The sequence below is a fragment of the Orycteropus afer genome, unplaced genomic scaffold (genome assembly GCF_000298275.1).
Source record: "Orycteropus afer afer isolate SDZICR_OR568_19922 unplaced genomic scaffold, OryAfe1.0 scaffold00007, whole genome shotgun sequence".
Taxonomy (NCBI): domain Eukaryota; kingdom Metazoa; phylum Chordata; class Mammalia; order Tubulidentata; family Orycteropodidae; genus Orycteropus; species Orycteropus afer.
The window spans coordinates 19,425,468-19,445,806 of NW_006921594.1; the positions used below are offsets into that span (position 1 = coordinate 19,425,468).

At 39.9% G+C, this 20,339-nt stretch overlaps 1 protein-coding gene across 1 annotated transcript in view; it reads right to left on the bottom strand.

Annotated features, from left to right (window-relative positions):
• Positions 1–20,339, bottom strand: part of MAGI2 (membrane associated guanylate kinase, WW and PDZ domain containing 2) — a 1,828,989-nt gene that overhangs the window by 61,110 nt on the left and 1,747,540 nt on the right. Inside the window, exon 21 of the mRNA XM_007945217.1 lies at positions 6,135–6,273. Coding sequence (XP_007943408.1) covers positions 6,135–6,273 — 139 coding nt within the window. The remainder of the gene's footprint in view (positions 1–6,134; positions 6,274–20,339) is intronic.

The window sequence follows — 20,339 nt, forward strand, 5'->3', positions numbered from 1 at the left end:
CCTTCCGAGGAGTGGCTGGTGGGTTTGAACCGCCAGCCTTCTGGTTAGCAGTCAAGTGCCTTAGGCACTATGCTACCAGAGCTCCTCTACTCTGGGTAAACAATACGAATTATTAGTACAACTGTCATAAAGGGAAGGCTTAACAAACCTAAGAAGGCAAGTCTTTTTCAAGTATCCTTAACCCTCCAGAAGTACTAGTGAAATTCTAAAAATAATCAATAAAACTCATTTTAGTCTTTTCATCAGAGAGACCTTGTCATCTGTCATCACTGTTAGAATCACTTGTTACATGTATCCTCATGATTAGATTGTAGGCTCACTGAGGGCCAAGACTATGTCCTACCTTCAGTGCCTGCAAAGTGCTTTGTGTATAGTACATGCTCAGTAAATACTGGCTTATTTGAGAACATATTAATTTATTAATAAATTACATTAGTCACGTAATTTATTTCATACGAAATAGTTGGTAGGAGTATACTGTCTGGAATTTATCTTTGTATGATGAGAAGGAAGAAAAGACTTACTGAGTAAATAATTGTAAACAAGATTAAGAGGGTATGTTTATAATGCTTCTTTGTAAGTGTATATTTGTAAAGAGGAATAAACCAATAAACATTGCTTATTGTCCTATAAGTAGAGACCAGTACTGTTTAACTTGGTGATCTGAAACATTATTATAAATCATTTCTGTTTATGGATTAAAGGAAGACCTTTAACTAAATGATGATTTAGCCAATTCATCAGCTATAGTCTCTGGCTGAGATATCTTTTCTCTATCTACTCTCTATTAGTGCACTTTTTTAATACTTACAAAATAGAAACAATTTCATTCTCCAAGGACTTGTAATAAGGTAAAAACCTGTTGAAGATACAATTAATTGGTTTGGTATTTCTTTCCCTTTGTGTGGGCACTTGGTGTTCAGTGGCAGTTTTACATTTATAGTGTGCAAATACTGCTTCATCCTTTTTAACTTTACCTGGCTTCTTAAGGGTCTCGAGACTACCACTTACAATCGGACTTCCTTTGTGTTATATTCATAATGATCTGCCTGTTGTTTCTTAAGAGAATTAACAGGCTAGAGTACCAATCATGGCTGAAAAACAAATTTCTCTTTTGCTTTATTTTGATCAAATCTGAACAGCAAATATCACCAGGGGAAATGCTTCCGCATTGGTCCAGAGTGTTTGTGTTAGGGATTTTTCATTCCATACCTTCTCTATTTACCACAGCCAGCCATGGCTCTGTGGCTCAGTTTATTAATCAAGTGTTCACTCAAGTTGTGCTCCTTGAATGCTAATGAAGGACACCTGTATTTCAAGGCAGGGCGCTAATTTGTGTAATTCATTCTGAGCAGTTGTAAAATCATGACGCATGCTTCCTTTTTCTCTTAACCTTCTTAGATTTCATCTGAACAGCAACAGCTAGTTTTAAGGGGGGCACTGCTTTTGGGGCGTCGTTTTTTGGTTCTTCTTTCAGTGTGGTGGAGGGAAGTTCCCTTATCCCTGCTGGTTGTTGAGATGTGTATCGTGCAGCTGGAGCTCACGCTTTCCATTGAGTTTATAATCAACACATTCTTATCGTGACGCCTGGAGTTGAAGTACCTATCTCCTGAGCATCGCTTTCAAGGACTTAACTATAAAAACAACTTCTCCTTCAAAGCCCTTATCGTTTTCTAACTACCCTTGCAGCTGCTCGACTGTGTACAGTCACTGCCTTCGTGTGTTGATTTATGCCCCTGAATTGGCTGAGGTGTCGTCTGACGATTATTCTCACGGTAATTACGGAGGGCGTATTTGCAGCATATTTATTCCTTTCCTCAGCTCACTTGGATTCACACTGATTTTGTTTAGTCAATAATCTGACAGATTGCCCTTGGTAGTTTTTTCTTCCTATTGTACCTGAGTTTATCTCTCAGTCACAGATCACCTTAAAAACTCAGAGTGAGAGTTTTGTATTTCTCTTGTCTGAGATCAGCTTTTCCTTGCTGTGTCCAAAAGTCCAGATAAGGGTCCTGCTTCAAAGCTGTTCTGTGTTCTGAATTCTGTTGATACCAGAGGGAGGGCTGCTACCAACAGGGATATCACTTCTAACCCTTCCATAGGACTTGTCCACTTGTACCCTCATTTTCAAAGTTCACTCTTCCCAATTATATCTGAACACTTAACCTCACAGGCTAAAATATGTCTCCCATGGATTCTGATAACCTTCAACAATCAAACAAGTTTGTTGGTGTTGTTGTTGTTGTGTGCCGTCGAGTCGGCCCCGACTCATAGTGACCCCTCCTTGGGTTTCCGAGGCAGTATCACTACAGAAGTAGGATTGCCCAACCTTCCTTCTGAGGAGTGGCTGGTGGGTTTGAACCGCCAGCCTTCTGGTTAGCAGTCAAGTGCTTTAGCCACTATGCTACCAGAGCTCGGAACACAAAGGAAACAGCACACAGGATTATATTTCTATTTGACATAAAAATCGGTTTTCCTGAGAGTAGGGTGCATTTGGACAAAGTGGATTATGTTCTTGATTATGTGTTCTGGTAAGTTTGAGAATTTTCTTTTGTTATTTTTATTACTTGTATTGTTAATTTTTAAAATGCACCCTGCTTTATCTTGAGCAACACCTTCTGTTTTATGATCTACTTTATTGAACTGGTGCTGGAGGAATGATGGTGTTCCTTAGCTGTGAGCACGCCTTGTACTTGGGCTCATTTGGACAGTCTCTGAATGTGACTCCTGCTTTGGTTTGCCCCTGAGGCCTGAGACTGTTCTCCTTTGGAAGGCCTGCTTGCAAGCTTGGCCCTTGGCTGGCATCTGGGAACATGGTTGGTAAAAATAGTCCCCTATACTAATATAAAGGAGCTCTGGTGGTGTAGTGTCTAAGGCATTTGTCTGCTAGCCAGAAGGCTGGTGGTTCAAACCCACCAGCCACTCCTTGGAAGGACAATTGGGCAGTCTGCTTCTGTAGAGATACTGCATTGGAAACCCAAGGGGGGGGGGTCTTATGAGTCAGATCTGACTTGATGGCAGTGAGGTTTTTTTTTTCTTTTATGCTAATATAAAACATTACCTAAATGCTAGGGGTGGCTCACTGTCCCTGAACTGTATAAACCATGTGGTTTATGCTGAACACCTGCTTTCCTTCTTGGAGTCTGCAATTTTGGCACATGCTAGGCAAAGGGGCCTGCATGACTAAACCAAAAAAAACCATACCTACTGCCATTGAGTCAATTTTGACTCATAGTTACCCCCATTGGGTTTCTGAGGTGGTAAATCTTTATGGAAGTAGCTTGCCTAGTCTTGCTTCTGCAGAGTGGCTGGTGGGTTTGAACCACCAACCTTCTGGGTAGCAGTCAGAATCTGTAGGCACTGTGTTACCAGAGCTTCTTCTAGCCTCAAGTGAAAACCTTGAGTGTTGAGTCTCTAATGGACTCTGTGGGCAGAAGCACTGCACACATGTTGCTGCATTTTTATTTCTGGGAGGAGTGTGCTCTGGGTGACCCTTCTTAGGAGGCAGAGAACATAGAGACGCCTGTATCTGGATTGTCCCAGATGCTGCCTCTGACCATGGGGGTGATTTTGGGGACCCCTGAAACACCTCCCTTCATTAGTCTCTAATTGGAGAAAGACCATTTGATAGCATTATTTTCTAAGATGCCGATCTGATCCCTAAACTTCTTGGTCTCAAGTGTAATCATGCATCTTTTAGCTCACATTTTCCTGAAGAACTAATGTTTACTCAGCTTGTGCTGATTGTTTTACCTCCCTAAAGCAGATTGCTCTATTTTATAACATTCTCTTTTGTGACACAATTTCTAAAGTTATTTTACAGTCAAAATCTATGTCCATCTAACATCAAATGTGTTGATCTAATATTACCTGTAAGTAATGTTACATTTTAGAAGAATTTAGAAGAATATAAGAAATTTTACAATATAACTATAGTTAATATTGATGATTGGCCCATCAAGAGTGTGCCCAGATATTTAGCAAATTCTCTGTGTTGGTTGTTTTCAGAATTTAACCCTTACCAGATATTTTTGGATAATGTTAAAAATTAATGGGATAACATTGCCATGATCTTAAAATTTTTGTCTTATTTAAAGATATGATTTTATTTCTTCTTAAAGATGATTTGAGGCAGCTCCATACTCATGCATTATAGTGTGAGTTATTCCACAGGGAGGTCGGTAGACAGCTCTAACTGCTCACTATAGACTAGCAGCTGGCATGGTGGATGATGAAAGTATGGACCAAGTAGTGATTCTACAAAAGAATAAAAATCTCAGGATAACCATGTTATTCAGATGAACCTTTGTAAAGATTAACTTGTTAGAACAATAAAAGCAATATCAACTCTATGAAAATCCCTTGGTATAGATAATACTCAGGTCTTGCTATGGAGTGAAATACAGCTTTAAAATGAGGTGTTTTTTAGAAGGATAGAATCTCACAGGTCATTTTGATGTTACTAAATCAATTAATGCTCTAGGGTGCAAAAACCTATTCCAGAAGTTCAGATTCTTTACAAAGGAATTAATGCAGGTGCCAAATTTGCTTATTTAGCAGGATCAGGATTGTGCTGATTGCTAATATTAATATTTAAAATTATGTCCTTAGACCCAAAGCACCAAGAGTGGGAACTGGGATAAAATATTTCCTCGGGTATAAAGCCAGTCCTACAGAAACCTCGGCACACTTTCTGACTCTTAATGTGAGGCCTTGCCAGCCCTTTGTGTTGGCTTTGCGGTAGGAGCAAGACACTGGACATAATGTATTTAAAGGCCTTTGAGTTCAGAGGTTTCAACTGAATTCAGAACTCCATTTGCCTTGCTAAATAAGGAGATGTTAATTATTTAGATAGAGAAAAAGTATAATTTGAGTGAAAAAGTACCATTTAGAGATTTTAGGGAGGGGAGGGGTTGAAGTGAGAATCAGTTTTTCCAAATCTGCAGTTTACATTTAATTTGAGCTAATTCCTCGGATCCACAGGTGGATCCTGTTTACTGAAGGTAGATGAGTATTGTGTGGGCTGTTGTTGACTGAGAGTTCTTGGGTGATGTGAAGGGTTAACACACTTGGCTGTTAATGGAAAGGTTGAAAGTTTGAGTTCACCCAGAAGTGGATTAGCTCCAGGGTTGATGCTTTTTATGTAATGACCACCCAGCAGTTTCTGAGACATTAGAGCTATACTGTCCTTGGTGTCTGAAATGGGCTGTTGTGACATAATATCTTAAAAAACTTCTGAGGCAAATCTATGAATTAAAATGGACTTTAAAGCTATATATGTTGTTGTTGTTGTTATTTGCCATCGAGTCGGCCCCGACTCATAGCGACCCCTCCTTGGGTTTCTGAGGCAGTATCACTGTGGAAGTAGGATTGCCCAACCTTCCCTCTGAGGAAAAGATATATATATATATATATAAAACTCACTGTCGTTGAGTCGTATCTGACTCACAGTGACTCTTCCTTGGGTTTCTGAGGCAGTGTGACTACGGAAGTAGATCACCCAACCTTCCTTCTGAGGAGTGGCTGGTGGGTTTGAACCACCAGCCTTCTGGTTAGCAGTCAAATGCCTTAGGCACTACACTACCAGAGCTCCCATATATGTATATACAGACATACACAAAAGAAAGGAATGGATTTGGATTTCTGGAATAATCCCCAAAATACCAAGGAAATGCAACTATTATGAACTGTAACAAACTGAAGTTTATGTTTTAATGTTTATACCCTGAGGATTTGTTCTGATTTGGCCCCTGTCCCCATTTACAAATCCTAAGGGCTAGTTTGATGCATAAACGATTTTTGGAAATAACTGATACATTACTGTGGACTCAAATGAACAGAGGACTGTCAGTTGAATTACAGAAGTTCTAATCTGTCAGTGGTGGCTGGATCTCCCAACACACTCAGAGATGCCCTGAAAAGCCCTACTTGTGACATCTTACACATTACCTAACTGAGGGAGCAAAAGAGGTATCTATCTTTAGCTTAAGCACACATATGTGTATATTTGTCTATTGCTAGCTAAATATATATTTTGATACAAGTAGATAACTGATGTAGTTGTATAACTAAGCATAGGCATTTACAGTACACAGAAGAAACACACCAGAGGTGAATCAAAACGTGAAACGCACCATACTCTGGGACCTGTCCCGTTCCGCGTTTTAGCAGTAACCGCACTCTTCTTCCTCCAGATTTGATGAGTTCTATTGCTCTGGCATGGGTCATGTCCCTTGTGCTTTCCCCATTGATTTCAATGATTTGATCTCCTACCTGTTAATTAAAAAAAAGAAAAAATGAAGTCAGTCGAAGATTGTTTTACTCCAGTTGCATTTCCAATGGATTAAAAAAGCATTCCTAGCTTACCCCACCACTTGTATGTCAGTGTATCATATTGTGGGGCTTGCATGTCACTGGAAGCTATGTCACAGGTATTCCAAATATTGGCAGGGTCCCCTCCTGGTAGGCAGGTTTCAGTGGAGCTTCCAGACTAAGACAGACTAGGAAAAGAGGTCTGGAGATCTACTTCTGAAAATTAGCCAAAGAAAGCCCTGTGGATCACAACAGAACTCACTAGCTTTGGCCATGTCATTAGGAGGGACCAGTCGCTGGCGGACGTCATATTTGGTGAAGCAGAGGGCCAATGAGGGTGAGGCCGGTCCTTAGTGAGATGGATTGGCACAATAGCCACAATGTGGACTTGAACATTTGGCAATCAGAGGATAAAATGGGACCAGGCAATGTTTCATTCCATTGTACATAAGGTCACCATGAATGGGAGTCCACTCAATGGCACACATCTCTCTGTCATCTATCTACCTATCATCTCTCTCTCTCTCTATCCAGTTTCCAGAGACCATCTGAACAATTTGGTTGCAGCCCCCTGCTTCTTATAGGAGACTAAATCAATCCTTGGCTGTGTCCTGAATCTGAACACCGGACTTCATAGACATTAAAATATCAGACCGAGAAGGTTGTGGTACTCTGTCACATTTATCTTATAAAGCAAAGATAGTTGTTAGCTATCCAGCATTTATTTCTTTGGAGATAGGGAATATGTCTGCGCCCACAAGTCAAAATAACCTGGCACCTTTGCTTCCTGAATCAAGACGTAAATATTTTAAGCTTCTTAATTGAACACAGTATCAACTTTGGACTTAGTGCAGCATAATTCAGCATATTGGAGAGAGTGATCTGTTTTTGTGCTGCTCTGAGAATTTCTGTCATACATCATTTAAATTTCCCTAGGTGCTATTATGATACTGCTTCTTTATAAACAGTGGTTTACAAAGTTGGTTGATACTCAAGTTTGATGATGAGTTTTCTATTATGGTCCTTTGAATTAAAACTGAGATTTTCCATTGTTCACACCAGACAAGTGCCCTTGCTAAATCTTTGCCACACTCACACCTGATTGCCAGAAGCTGGTTAAGCAATTCCTCCTGAACTGTCAGAAAGCCTGGGTTCCATAAACCATTCCCATTTAGTCTTTGTTAATAGATATTTAAAGTCAAAAGAGGTGCAACCATGAGCACATCATGTAACTCCCACAGCATCATTACTGTCAGGAACCTTTGAATTAAAATATATTTAATTTTAGTGCAAGTCACTTATGACAAATTGGCCAGGAAAAGTACAATGAGTTGCTTTGCAAAAGTGCTATTTTAGTTGGGTGCCTTAAACAAAGCCGATCACAGCCTAAACTCTATAATGCAGAGAGAATTACAGATAAGCTTGCTACAGCAGAGTGTTATCACGATGCATTCAGGGAAGCTGGCTTGGCACTGCAGGCCGGGCAAGAACAGGAACATAAAGCTGCCATCACAATGGCAAGAGGACATTAAAATAAGCCCCCAGCTCCCATCAAAGTGGGAGAAGTGGCATGTTCAAGGGGTGTCTCTACTTAAAGAGGATTCTGTAAGGAGTTGGATTCCTGTGGAACAAAGGCAAAGACTTCCCTCTGAGCACTTGGTGGACTTTGGAAGTATGATTTTTGGGCAATGGAAGATATTGGCCTCAGTAGCACGACTTCCACATTCCACAGAAGAACCGAGAAAGACAGCACTAAATTAATTTGTTTCAAGGACAATGTATGCAACTTCTGTCTTCAGATCTTAATGATCTCCTTTCAGGCATTGCTTGAAGTTGAGTAGCTTGCTTGCGGCAGAAGAGGGATCAATTATTCCTCCCCCAGCAGTCCTGAACCATGACTGAAACCTCATGTATAGATAGTGTTAAACTGTAAAAGTAAAACAAGAGTTCCAAAGAGAGAGTCTCCATTCCTGGCCTGACTCTCATCTGAGTGTCAGATTCACATAATCCGTTGATTACTAAACATCTTCATCTGGATGTCCGATAGGTGACTGCAACTCAACACCAGCAGACTGGGCTTATTACCTTCCTCCTAAAGCAGATTTTCTCCTCATTCCTAATTTAGTTAAAGGCATCACCTTCCAACCTAGGCAGAAATCTGGGGGTCACTCTGAACTCCTCTTTATTTCCTCATTTCTCTACATCTGTTTTGCTTTCATATGTATCCCCATTGCTAACTAGCTCAATCCAGGCCTTTATCTGAAGTATCCAAATGGTCACCCTCTACCAGTCTCTTCTCATTGTCACCACAGTCATTCTTCTAAGGGAAATCTTAGTATGTCTTATTAATTGAATTGTGTCTCTCCCCAAAATATGTATTGCAAATCCTAATCCTTTTACATGTGGATATCCTCTCATCTGCACATAGGGTTTTCTTTGCTATGTGAATGAGGCTATATTAGTGTACCAAAACCAAACTCATTCTATCGAGTCAATTCCAACTCATAACGACCCCATTGGGTTTCCGAAGTGGTACATCTTTATGGAAGTAGATTGCCCCATCTTCCTTCAGTGGAGTGGCTGGTAGGTTTGAACCTCCAACCTTCTGGTTACAAGTCCAGTGCCTTAGGCACTGTGCCACTGGAGCTCTTTATGTTAGTATAGTTTTAAAAAGTATTTATTATCATTTAGTGAAAGTTTATAGAGCAAATTGGTTTTCCATTCAACAAATCATACATAGTTAGTTTTTTGACATTAATTGCAGTGTCCACAATGTAATAGGACCCTTCCCACTGTGCTTAATGTTTCCCTTTGCCCTTCTTTCCTATCCCTTCCTGCCTTTCTTCTGAGCTTTATCTCTGGGCAAATGCTATCCTTTTGATCTTCTATAATTGATGGTTCTAACGAGTTCGTCACTGTTTACCATACAGGCTCATCTATCATTTGGCTAAAAGTTGAGCCAAGGGGGTGAGTTCAGTTCCAGGCTTGAAGAGTGACTAAGAGCCATAGTCTTGGGGGTTCCACCAATCTCTATCAGACCAGTAAGCCTGTTTTTTCTTTTCTTTTTTTTTTTTTTTAAATGATTTTGAGTTTTGTTCCACATTTTTCTCCCACTCTATCCAGGATCTCCTACTGTGATCCTTTTCAGAATGATCAGCAGTAGGTGTGTAGGGTGTGTCTTAAACTTACCACATTTGAGATACGAAAAAGAAAGACCAGGCACAGAGGAAGAAGCACAAATGGAGGGGAAGAGACATGCCACCCGATGATTGCCAAGGAACCAAAGAATAGAAGCTGAAGAGAGAGAAGGACCTTCCCCCCAAAGCCGACAGAGAGAGGAAGACTTCCTCTAGGGACAGTGGCCTGAATTTGGACTTCTGGCCTCCTAAACTGTAAGAGCTCTGGTGGCATGATGCCTAAGGCATTTGACAGCTAACCAGAAGATTGGCTGTTTAAACCAGCCAGCCGCTCTGTGGAAAGAAGATGGGACAATCTACTTCTGTAAAGATTTACCACCTTGGAAACCCAAAGGGGGTCACTATGAATTAGAATCAACTTGATGGCAGTAAGTCTGAGTTTTAAACTGTAAGAAAATAAATTTCTGTTTGCTAAAGCTATCCCCTTTTGGTATTTCTGTTATAGCAGGACTGAGAAACTAAGTAAAGCTGATGGAAAGCTGTTCAAAAGTCCTCTCACTGCCTGCAAGAAAAGGTCCCAACTTCTCAGTGTGGCTTATCTTTTCTTTCCTGGCCTCCTCCATCTCACCCCTGCAAAGTAGCCACACTGATTCTTTGCCCCAAATGCACCATAGGTGTATCCGGGCCCTTCCACAGGCCACTGCTCCTTTGCTTTCTTTCCTCCATAAGTCTGGTAATCAATCTGATTTTCCTCAAGGCCAGCCCAAGCATATTCTTTGTGACACTTTCCTTGACCTTGCTCACTTCCCAAGCAGAGGTGTCCTATCTCTCTGTTCATCCACCACGGGACCCACTCCATTATTTATCACACTTAGCTACTAATTTATATTTCTCTATTTTTCCTCCTAGACTTAAGCTACTTCATTCAGCAAATATTTTCTGAGCACATGTTATGTACTAGGCAGTCTACTTGGTTTAGAGATAGATAACTGGCATGGTTTCTGTCTACAACAAACTTTCATCTAGTTGGGAAGAAAGTGGGTAAATAGGACAATTACTATATATCACTGATACATATAATTTCTATTACAGAGAAATAAAATAAAATAAAATGGTATGGGATCACCAGATAGAGGAGAGTGTGTGAGTGTGTGGTTTTGTTTGAGTTAAGGAGATGTCAGATTTAGAAATCTGACAAGGAAGGAACCAAAAAACATAACATGAATTCTATGTATGTATTTCTCTCTATGGAATAAATACTTTTATCTGTCGTCACCTTGGGGCAACTAACAACCTTAATGCAGTGTCTTAAGGGTATGGTGGTGGTGGTGTTATTGTGTGCCATCGAGTCAGACCCGACTCATAGCAACCCCTCTTTGGGTTTCCGAGGCAGTATCACTATGGAAGTAGATTGCCCCATCTTCCTTCCGAGGAGTGGCTGGTGGGTTTGAACCGCCAGCCTATGGTTGTTGTTGTTGTTGTTGTTATTTGCCGTCGAGTCAGCCCCGACTCATAGAGACCCCTCCTTGGGTTTCCGAGGCAGCCTATGGTAGAGTGATATAAGACTGCTGTCTCATGACATAGCTGAACAAGTTTTGCATTGCTACAGGGCTCGTACACCATGGCAGATTTTTCTTTAACAAAATTATTGCCTAATCCTTGAACTTCCTTGGAGTTCTGCAGGTAACACTTTTCCTTCTTCTTGTTGGAGGCCAAAGCAAATAAAGGCAAAAATTTCAGTATTTCTTAAGTGGTTAATAGTTCAGGTTGCAGGAAATAATTGAAACTCTGCTCTGTATGTATTTTTGTAGCCAAGTCATATAGAATGTATTTGGTTTGACTCAATGAAATCTAGATAAGAATTTGATTAAATCCTGGGTTTATGCCAGCCCCAAGTCATGGCAGACTCTGCTTAAGGGTTACTCAGACATCTCCACAAAGATGCTTAGCTGGTTGTAGTCAGTTAATTGTCCTCACTAGCACACTAGCAGAACCTATTTTGCATCATTATACATGACTGAAATGGTCCTCAATTATAATTAGGTATGAGGAATTGAGCTCTTTTAGAATTTTAAACCAATAAACTCTGGTCCTTATTTCATGAAGGACTTTGCCATGGATCAGTTTTGTGACTAATGATTTTAGACATAATTTAGTTCCATCATAATTCTTTGCTTACAGGCTGTTTTCTCCCACTGACTCTAGACCTCAGACACCCTTATTGTCTTTGTATTATCTCTGTTGTTATTCTTGTTAGGTGCCGTTGAGTAGGTTCTGACTCATAGAGACCCTATGTGCAACAGAATGAAACACTGCCTGGTCCTGTGCCATCCTCATGATTGTTGCTGTGTTTGAGTCCATGGTTACAGTCACTGTGTCAATCCATCTCACTGAGGGTTTTCCTCTTTTTGGCTGACCCTCTACCAAGTATGATGTCCTTCCAGTCACTGATACCTCCTGATAACATGTCCAAAGAATGTAAGATGAAGTCTCACCATCCTCCCTTCTAAGGAGCATTCTGCTGTACATCTTCTAAGAAAGATGTCCTTGTTCTTCTGGTAGTCCATGGTATAGTCAATAGTCTTCATTAACACCATAATTCAAAAGCATTGATTCTTCTTTGACCTTCCTTATTCATTGCCCAGCTTTCATATGTATATGAGGTAAATGAAAATACCATGGCTTGGGTGAGGTGCACCTTAGTCTTCAAAGTGACATCTTTGTGCTTTAACACTTTAAAGAGGTCATTTGCAGCAGATCTACCTAGTGCAATACATTGATGTCTTGACTGCTGATTCCTTACATGTTTATAGTGGATCTAAGTAAAATTCTTGCCAACTTCAGTCTTTTCTCCATTTATTATCATGATGTGGCTTATTGGTCCAGGTGTGAGGATTTTTGTTTTCTTTATGTTGAGGTGTAATCCATACTGAAGGCTATAGTCTTTAATCTTCATCAGTAAGTGCTTCAAGTCTTCTTCACTTTCAGCAGCAGTGTTGCATTATATGCATATCACAAGTTGCTAATGAGTCTTTCTCCAATCCTGATGCCACATTCTTCTTCATATAGCCCAGCTTCTTGGATTATTTCTTCAGCATACAATTGAGTAAGTGTGGAGAAATGATACAACCCTGATGCATGCCCTTCCTGATTTTAACCCATGCAGTGTCCCCTTGTTCAGTTCATATGACTGCCTCTTCGTCTATAGACAGGTTCCTCATGAGCACAGTTTGTTGTTGTTGTTGTTATGTGCTGTTGAGTCGGACCTGACTCATAGTGACCCCTCCTTGGATTTCCAAGGCAGTATCACTACAGAAGTAGATTGTCCAACTTTCCTTCCTAGGAGTGGCTGGTGGGTTTGAACCAGCAGCCTTCTGGTTAGCAGTCAAGTGCCTTAGGCACTACATACCAGTGTTCTGGAATTTCTGTTCTTCACAATGTTATCCAAAATTTGTTGTGATTCATAGAGTTGAATGTCTTTGCACAGTCAATAAAACACAAGTAAACATCTTTCTAGTATTCTCTGCTTTCAGCCAAGATTCATCTGATATCAGCAGTGATATCCCTTGTTCAATGTCCTCTTCTGAATCTGGCTTGAATTTCTGACAGTTCTCTGTTGATGTACTGCTGCAGCCATTTTTAATTATCTTTAGCAAAATTTTACTTGTGTACGAGATTAATACTATCATTCAACAATTTCCTCATCCTATTAGATCACCTTTCTTTGAAATAGGCACATATATGGATCTAGTCAGTTGGCCAGTCTTCCAAATTTCTTTACATAGATAAGTGAACACTTCTAGCATTGCATCCATCTGTTCAAACATCTCAATTGGTATTCTGTTAGTTCCTGGGGCCTTATTTTTCACCAATGCCTTCAGTGAAGCTTGGACTTCTTCCTTCAACACCATCAGTTCTTGATCATATGCTACCTCCTGAAATGGCTGAACAGTTGGAATGCAAAAGTTGGAAACAAAGAAGAAAGATCAGTAGTTGGAAAATATGGCCTGAGTTATAGAAATGATACCAGAGATTGCATGATAGAATTTTGCAAGACCAATGACTTAGTCATTGCAAATACCTTTCTTCAACAGCATAAACGGTGACTATACATGTGGACCTCAATGGATAGAATACACAGGAATAGACTACATCTGTAGAAAAAGATGATGGAGAAGCTGAATATCATCAATAACAACAAAGCCAAGGACTGACTGCAGAACAGATCATCAGTTGCTCATATGCAAATTCAAGTTGAAGTTAAAGAGAAAACTAGTCCACAAGAGCCAAATTATAACCTTGAGTATATCCCACATGAATTTAAAGACCATTTCAAGAATAGATTTGATGCACTGAACACTAATGACCGAAGAATAGACGAGTTGAGAGACGACATCAAGGACATAATACATGAAGAAAGAAAAAGGTTATTCAAAGATAGGGAAGAAAGAAAAGACCAAAATGGATGTCAGAAGAAATTCTGAAACTTGCTCTTTAAGATGGAGTAGCTAAAGTGAATGGAAAAAATGATAAAATAAAAGAACCAAAAAGAAGATTTCAAGTGGAGGCTTGAGAAACCAAGTGTATTGTTTATACCTGTCACAGTTCCTGAGAAGTAGGCCCTCAGTTAGTGATGGTTGAGTAAATGAATATTAGCTTTGCTTTTAATTTATAGCAGATGTCTTAATTTCCATGACATAGTAAGTTAAGCTTCACACACCTCAGCATACCTGAAAATTACTTTGAAACACTGCCTTCAGCACTTCTGGTGAAAACTTACCAATTTCAATTGTACTTACAGAAGACCAAATGAAGTTCCAATAACAGTGACCTATAAAAATTGTTACAGATAGGTAAAATTATGGGGAACAAATGCTAAAGGACTGAAAAGAGGAATGGAGGCTGAGTCTGAATTAAATCATAAACGACCAGAAGAAAAATCACAATTAGGGTCTTCACTGCAGCCTGCCTCTGGCATCACCACTCTGACCCATCACCACCTGGGCCTGTCAAAGCCCACTGGGACAAAGCACAGGCTGGTTTTCAATGTGATGGGGTGACCTTTAATATTTAATGGCTGTGCTTATGATTAACCTTTGTTAGATATTATCCAATAAACATTTCAGTAAAAATATTTTCCAAAGGGTCACACTTCAATTAGATTTGTGATTCAAATAATGAGAATCCAAGTGCTTATCATAGGGCTTAGCTCTTATTATAAACTATTGTGCACAGGGTACCAAGGCACAGGAGACTATCAAGTCAGTGGGCTTTTCCTGAGAGAAAACATATAAGCCAACTGGAAATTAAAACATGTTTCAGAGCATCAGAAATAGTTTTATTTGCCTTAATTAATTTATATGTTGAAAACTGTCTGAGGCCCTCCTTATAGTATGTTCTAGAGAGTAAGAATTTAAAAAGAAAACATACCAGTGTCTCTCAAGAATCTTCATTTAAATAGAAATGTGGAACAGCTCTCCTGGATGTACAAATGAGTCCTAACTGACATTATTCATGGGCACATGGCTGCTTAGAAGGATCATAAAGTCCAGGGACTCAGGAAGGGCTCATGAAGTGGGGTAAGAAGTGACAGACTGCTACAGAATCCTGAGGGTCTACCACTTGATGCGTGTGCTGTTCTTCATTCCATGTGTTTATTATTTATATATCCAGCTTTTAAAAAAGATTTAGTCACAGCTCAAAAAGGCTTTGACTTAGGCACATTGCCCCTTGTTGGGTGGTGCCATTGCTGGTGATCCAAAGCAAAGGCTGGCTTTGGCGACGATTCAGATGGTGGCCTCTATTCAAAAGCCTTAATTTCTCATTCTTAGTTTACAATAACCCTCTAAATGAAGACATGCAACTCATGTGAAATTTAAAGATGAGGCAGCAGACCCATTGTGGAAGTTAATGTTATTACTATTTGGTATCTTTCTCATCAGACCTTTCCTATTGTTCTGGTCAAATATTACCAATACTAATTTCATACAGAGAATTTTATTAGATTGTGTCTTTGTAAATCTCCTTACACTTCTAGGTTTTTTCTGGAGTAAAATATACACAACATAAAATTTGCCATTTTAACCGTTTTCAAGTGGCATTAAGCACACTTACAATGTTATGCAACCATCATCACCTTTTGTTTCCAAAACTTTTTCCTCAGCCAAAACAGAAACTCCGTACCTATTAAGCAATAACTCCTATCTCACCCATGGTGAATGTCCCCACGGTAACTCTTTAGGGCTTTTAATAAGTGCTGATTCCATTCTTCAAATTCTCCCTTCCCCTTGCTCCATGAATGCTCTCTGGATGATTTCTTCCTACCATATTAGTATATTTGAAGCATTTCTCTTTCTGTGCTTTTGCACACACTAATCCCTTTTTCTAGAATCTGTCCCCCTACTCCTTTGAATAGCTATCTCTTTCCGTCCTTCAGGACTTAGTTTAGGTATATCCTTACCCAGGAAGCCTTCCATGATCCAACTAGAGTGGGTTGGGTTCCCTTCCTGTGCATTTCTTCAGAAGCATTGGTCTTGCCTATCACTATATGGTAAGCTTTCCAATAGCAGGGGCTCAGCCTTATCCTAAACACATAAAAAACACCTGTGTTTGCCAAACACTAGACAAGGCTATCAAGTGAAAATAACACCCCTATATGAGACCAAAAGGGCAATATTTGCCCCAAAGCAAAGCCCAGAAGGCAGGAAGGGGCAGGAAAGAAGGGGAGGAAGTGGGAAGAGTGCTGTTACATTGAGGCGATTGCAACTAATGTCACGACACAAAATATGTATAAATTGTTTAATGAAAACTAATTTGCTCTGTAAACTTTTACCCAAACTATGGTAAAAGATAACTTCTATAAAACAAACAAACAATGAAATGATACACCTATGTTTGTTTGCTCAATGGATGGATGAATGGTTGAAAGAAGAAATTTTTCAGAAGATTTTTTCAGAAGCTGTTTTTTCAGTCAATACTTCTTATTGTTTGAACCAAGTTTAAACAAGGCCTGAAATAAAAATTTAAATTGGTTTCATGAATATGTCAATCAGGTTTGATCATGATCAAATAATATAAAGCATATCTTAATACCTTGTAAAGTCTGAAGAACTATACAAATATAATCTTCTGTTGTATTTATGTTTGTTTCAGTAATTACTACCACCACCACCATCATCATTATCATGATATAAGAGAGAAAAAAGGAAACACAGTGGCAAGATTTTCATCATGAAAATCTAAGAGAGAAGCTGCTGAGCTACTGGAGATGTATTTAATGGAAAGCTAGGGCAAATGTTTTTCTGGAAATATCCTTGAGAGGTGAAAAAAATCAATTTTCTGTTGGTATGATAAACACTGCCTTTTAGGGTATCAATGCTGTTTTTTATTCTATGATTTTAGGTAAATAGTTCATAGGAAAACATTGAATCTTATTGAATGCTGGAAAGATCATCCAAACCCTAAACTAATACAAGAAGCATAACTCCAAGGGTGGCAACACACTTTAAAAAGATTTTGAAGACAAGCTAGTTGAAGGGAAATATTTTCTACAAAGAAAAAATTAACCACAACTATTCAATTTTCATATGTGAGTTTGGCTGCTCAGGCAGAAGAAGAGACCAGAAAAATATCTAAAAATTATCTGCATGAGCAAGAACAGAAAGAAACATTGGCAGCTCAGACAGTGGCTTATCTAGTTGCTCAGAAATCACTTACGTTAGGCCATGAAGTCAGTTTCCCTAGTTGATTGAAAAATAAACAAAAGGAAATCAAAGAGGAAACTTTCTATTGTGGATTTTAAGTAGGCTGTTATTTCTGTTCCGTGGATGTAATTGAGAGAAAATGAGGGATTATTATTCTGCATACTTATCTCATCAGATATATTTATTTTCCAGATGCAAGCATTAGGCTTTGTGCTGTGACTGCTATAGTGGCACATGATAACAATCCCCTGTTTTCCTGAAACTAACAGTCTTGCATATTGCATTAACATTTAGAGTGTGTGTGTGTTTTGTGCCTGTTCTAGACCTGATAGGTGAACAGTGTGAATTAAGATATACTAAGACGGGTGGTGGCTGTATTAGTCAGCTGGGATTTTAATGATAGTTTAATTACAGGACTACTTCAGAGGTGTGAGTAGAGACCAAAAGAGTTGTTAAGGCACCAAAGGAAAGTGTAGTGGGTACTGTGACTATCTCTAATCCAGAAGAACCTAAGGGAGAAAAATAAAGTTAGTTACTGGACCCAGTGAGAGGGAGTTGCAGCTGTAGAAGGAAGGATCACTGTCAGGCCAACAGCATCAATTCATGGAGTAAGAGGGATAAGAAATAACCAATCTCTTCTGGTAGACAGAACACTGTGCCCCCCCACCCCCACCCCCCATGCCAAGTTGTCCTAATGCCTGAAACCTGTGAATCGGTGACCTCACATGGCAAAAGGGACTTTGCGGCAGTGATTAAGCATTTTATGATAGGGAGATTATACTGGATTGTCCTGGTGGGTGCAATGTACTCCTGAGGGTCAAAGTCAAAGATGGAAAATAGAAGGATGGAAATAGAGGTCAGAGAAGAAAGGAGAGTTATGCTACTGACTTTGAAGATGGAGGAAGGGGCCATGAGCTAAGGAATGTAAGCAAGCTTCTAGAAGCTAGAAAAGGTAAGGAAATGGAATTTTTCCTAGAGTCTCCAGAGGGAATCAGCCCAGCTGATACCTTGATTTTAGCCCAGTGAGGCTAATTTTGGACTGCTGAACTATGTAACTGTAAGATAATAGGTTCATCTTGTTTTAAGTCATTAAGTTTGCCATAGTTTCTTTCTTTCTTTTTGATTTGGGTGAAAGTTTACAGAGCAAATACATTTTCCATACAGCAGCTCACATACACTTTGTCTCATGACATTGACTCCAATTTCCCACAATGCAGTAGTTCCCCTCCCACTTCCTCTCTATAGTAACCTCTTCCCTGTGTCCTTCCCTCCATGTACTCCTGCCCCCTGAACTGTCTTCCTGTGCATACACAGCCCTTCTACTCTCCCATGATTGATCTCTCCAAGGAATATATTTACCTAATGTAAATATTCAGCTCATATGCCTGTCTTTTGTTTGGCTAGAAGCCACAAAAGTGAGTTCAATTCTAGACCTGAAGGGCAGCTAGGGACCATAGTCTCAGTGGTTCCATCAGGCGCTATCAGACCAGCAAACCTGGTCCTTTTTTTTTTTTTAAATGATTTTGAGTTTTATTCCACAATGTTCTTTCATTCTACCATTCTATCCAGTATTTCCTACATAGATCCCCCTCCGAGTGGTTGACAGTGGTAGCTGGGCACCACCTAATTCTCCAGGTCTCATAGTCATATAGGCTGAGAATCACATGGTATACCAGTCACTTGGATTGTTTCCATGCACCTTTGGTTTTCTTCATTCTTCGTTGTTCTGGATGAAGAGAGACCCATCGTTGTATCTAGATGGTCACTTGCAAGCTTTTAAGATCCGAGTTGCTACTTGCCAAAGTATGATATGGAACAATGTTTTGTGTAGTGTGTTATGCCAATGGAGCTTGATGTCCTCTTTGACTATAGTCCCAAACTCACAGGTCCAACTACTTGCTCCCTCTAGGTAGCTCGCTGTGGCCAACAAGTGACTACAACCTTGTCCCTTGTCAGCTCTATTATATACCTGGACATTCTTACAGAACATACAAATACATTTGTAGAAACATTGTCTTCCAACCCTATACATGGTCATAGGCACACTCCCCTCCGCATAGACATAACTAATAGTTCAGCCTATCTACCCATCTATCCACCATTATGTCAACGTTTGCCTTCACTGACAACACAGTACTTTATGAGCAAAAGGGTTCATCTTTGTTGTCTGTACTTTCCATGCATCTCTCTATGCCGTCTTCTTCCTCAGTGCCACCGTGTCGATCACTCACATTTGGTACATTGTCCTTCTCTTCACCCAAATCAATACTTGTCTCTACCTATCTAACAGTGTTCTCTACCCTCCCCTCCCACCCCTAGTAACCAACAAAGAAAGTTTCCTTCCATATAGAAAGCTTTCCTTGACTTTTTACAATAACAGCCTAATACAATATTTGTCCTTCTGTGATTGACTTATTTCACTCAGCATAATGTCCTCCAAGTTCACCCACATTACGCGGTGTTTTGTCAATTCTACACTATTCTTTAGTATTGCAGAGTATTCCATTCTGTGTACGTACCATAGTTTGGTTATCCATTCTTCTGTTGATGGGCACCTAGGTTGTTTCCATCTGTTTGCTCTTGTGAATAGTGCTGCGATGAATGTGGGTATGCCTATATCTGTTCTTGTCATCGCTCTCACTTCTTTAGGATATATACTTACTAGGAGCTCTGGTAGCATAATGGCTAAAAGCACTGACTGCTAACCAGAAGGCTGGCGGTTCAAACCCACCAGCCACTCCTCGGAAGGAAGGTTGGGCAATCCTACTTCCGTAGTGATATTGCCTCGGAAACCCAAGGAAGGGTCGCTATGAGTCGGGGCCGACTCGACGGCACGTAACAACAACAACAACAACAATGGGATGGCTGGGTCAAATGGTATTTCTAATTCCAACTTTTAAGGAATGGTCATACTGCTTTCCACAGTGATTGTACTATTTTACAGTCCCACCAGCAGCATATGAGAGTCCCAATCTTTCCATGTCATTAGCATTTGTTATTTTCTGTCTTGTCGAACTTTGCTACTAGTGCTGGGGCAAGATAGTTTCTCATTGTTGTTTTGATTTGCATCTCTCTAAAGGCTAATGAGGAGCTCTGGTAGCATAGTGCCTAAGGCATTTGACTGCTAACCCGAAGGCTGGCAGTTCAAACCCACCAGTCACTCCTCGGAAGGAAGATGGGGCAATCT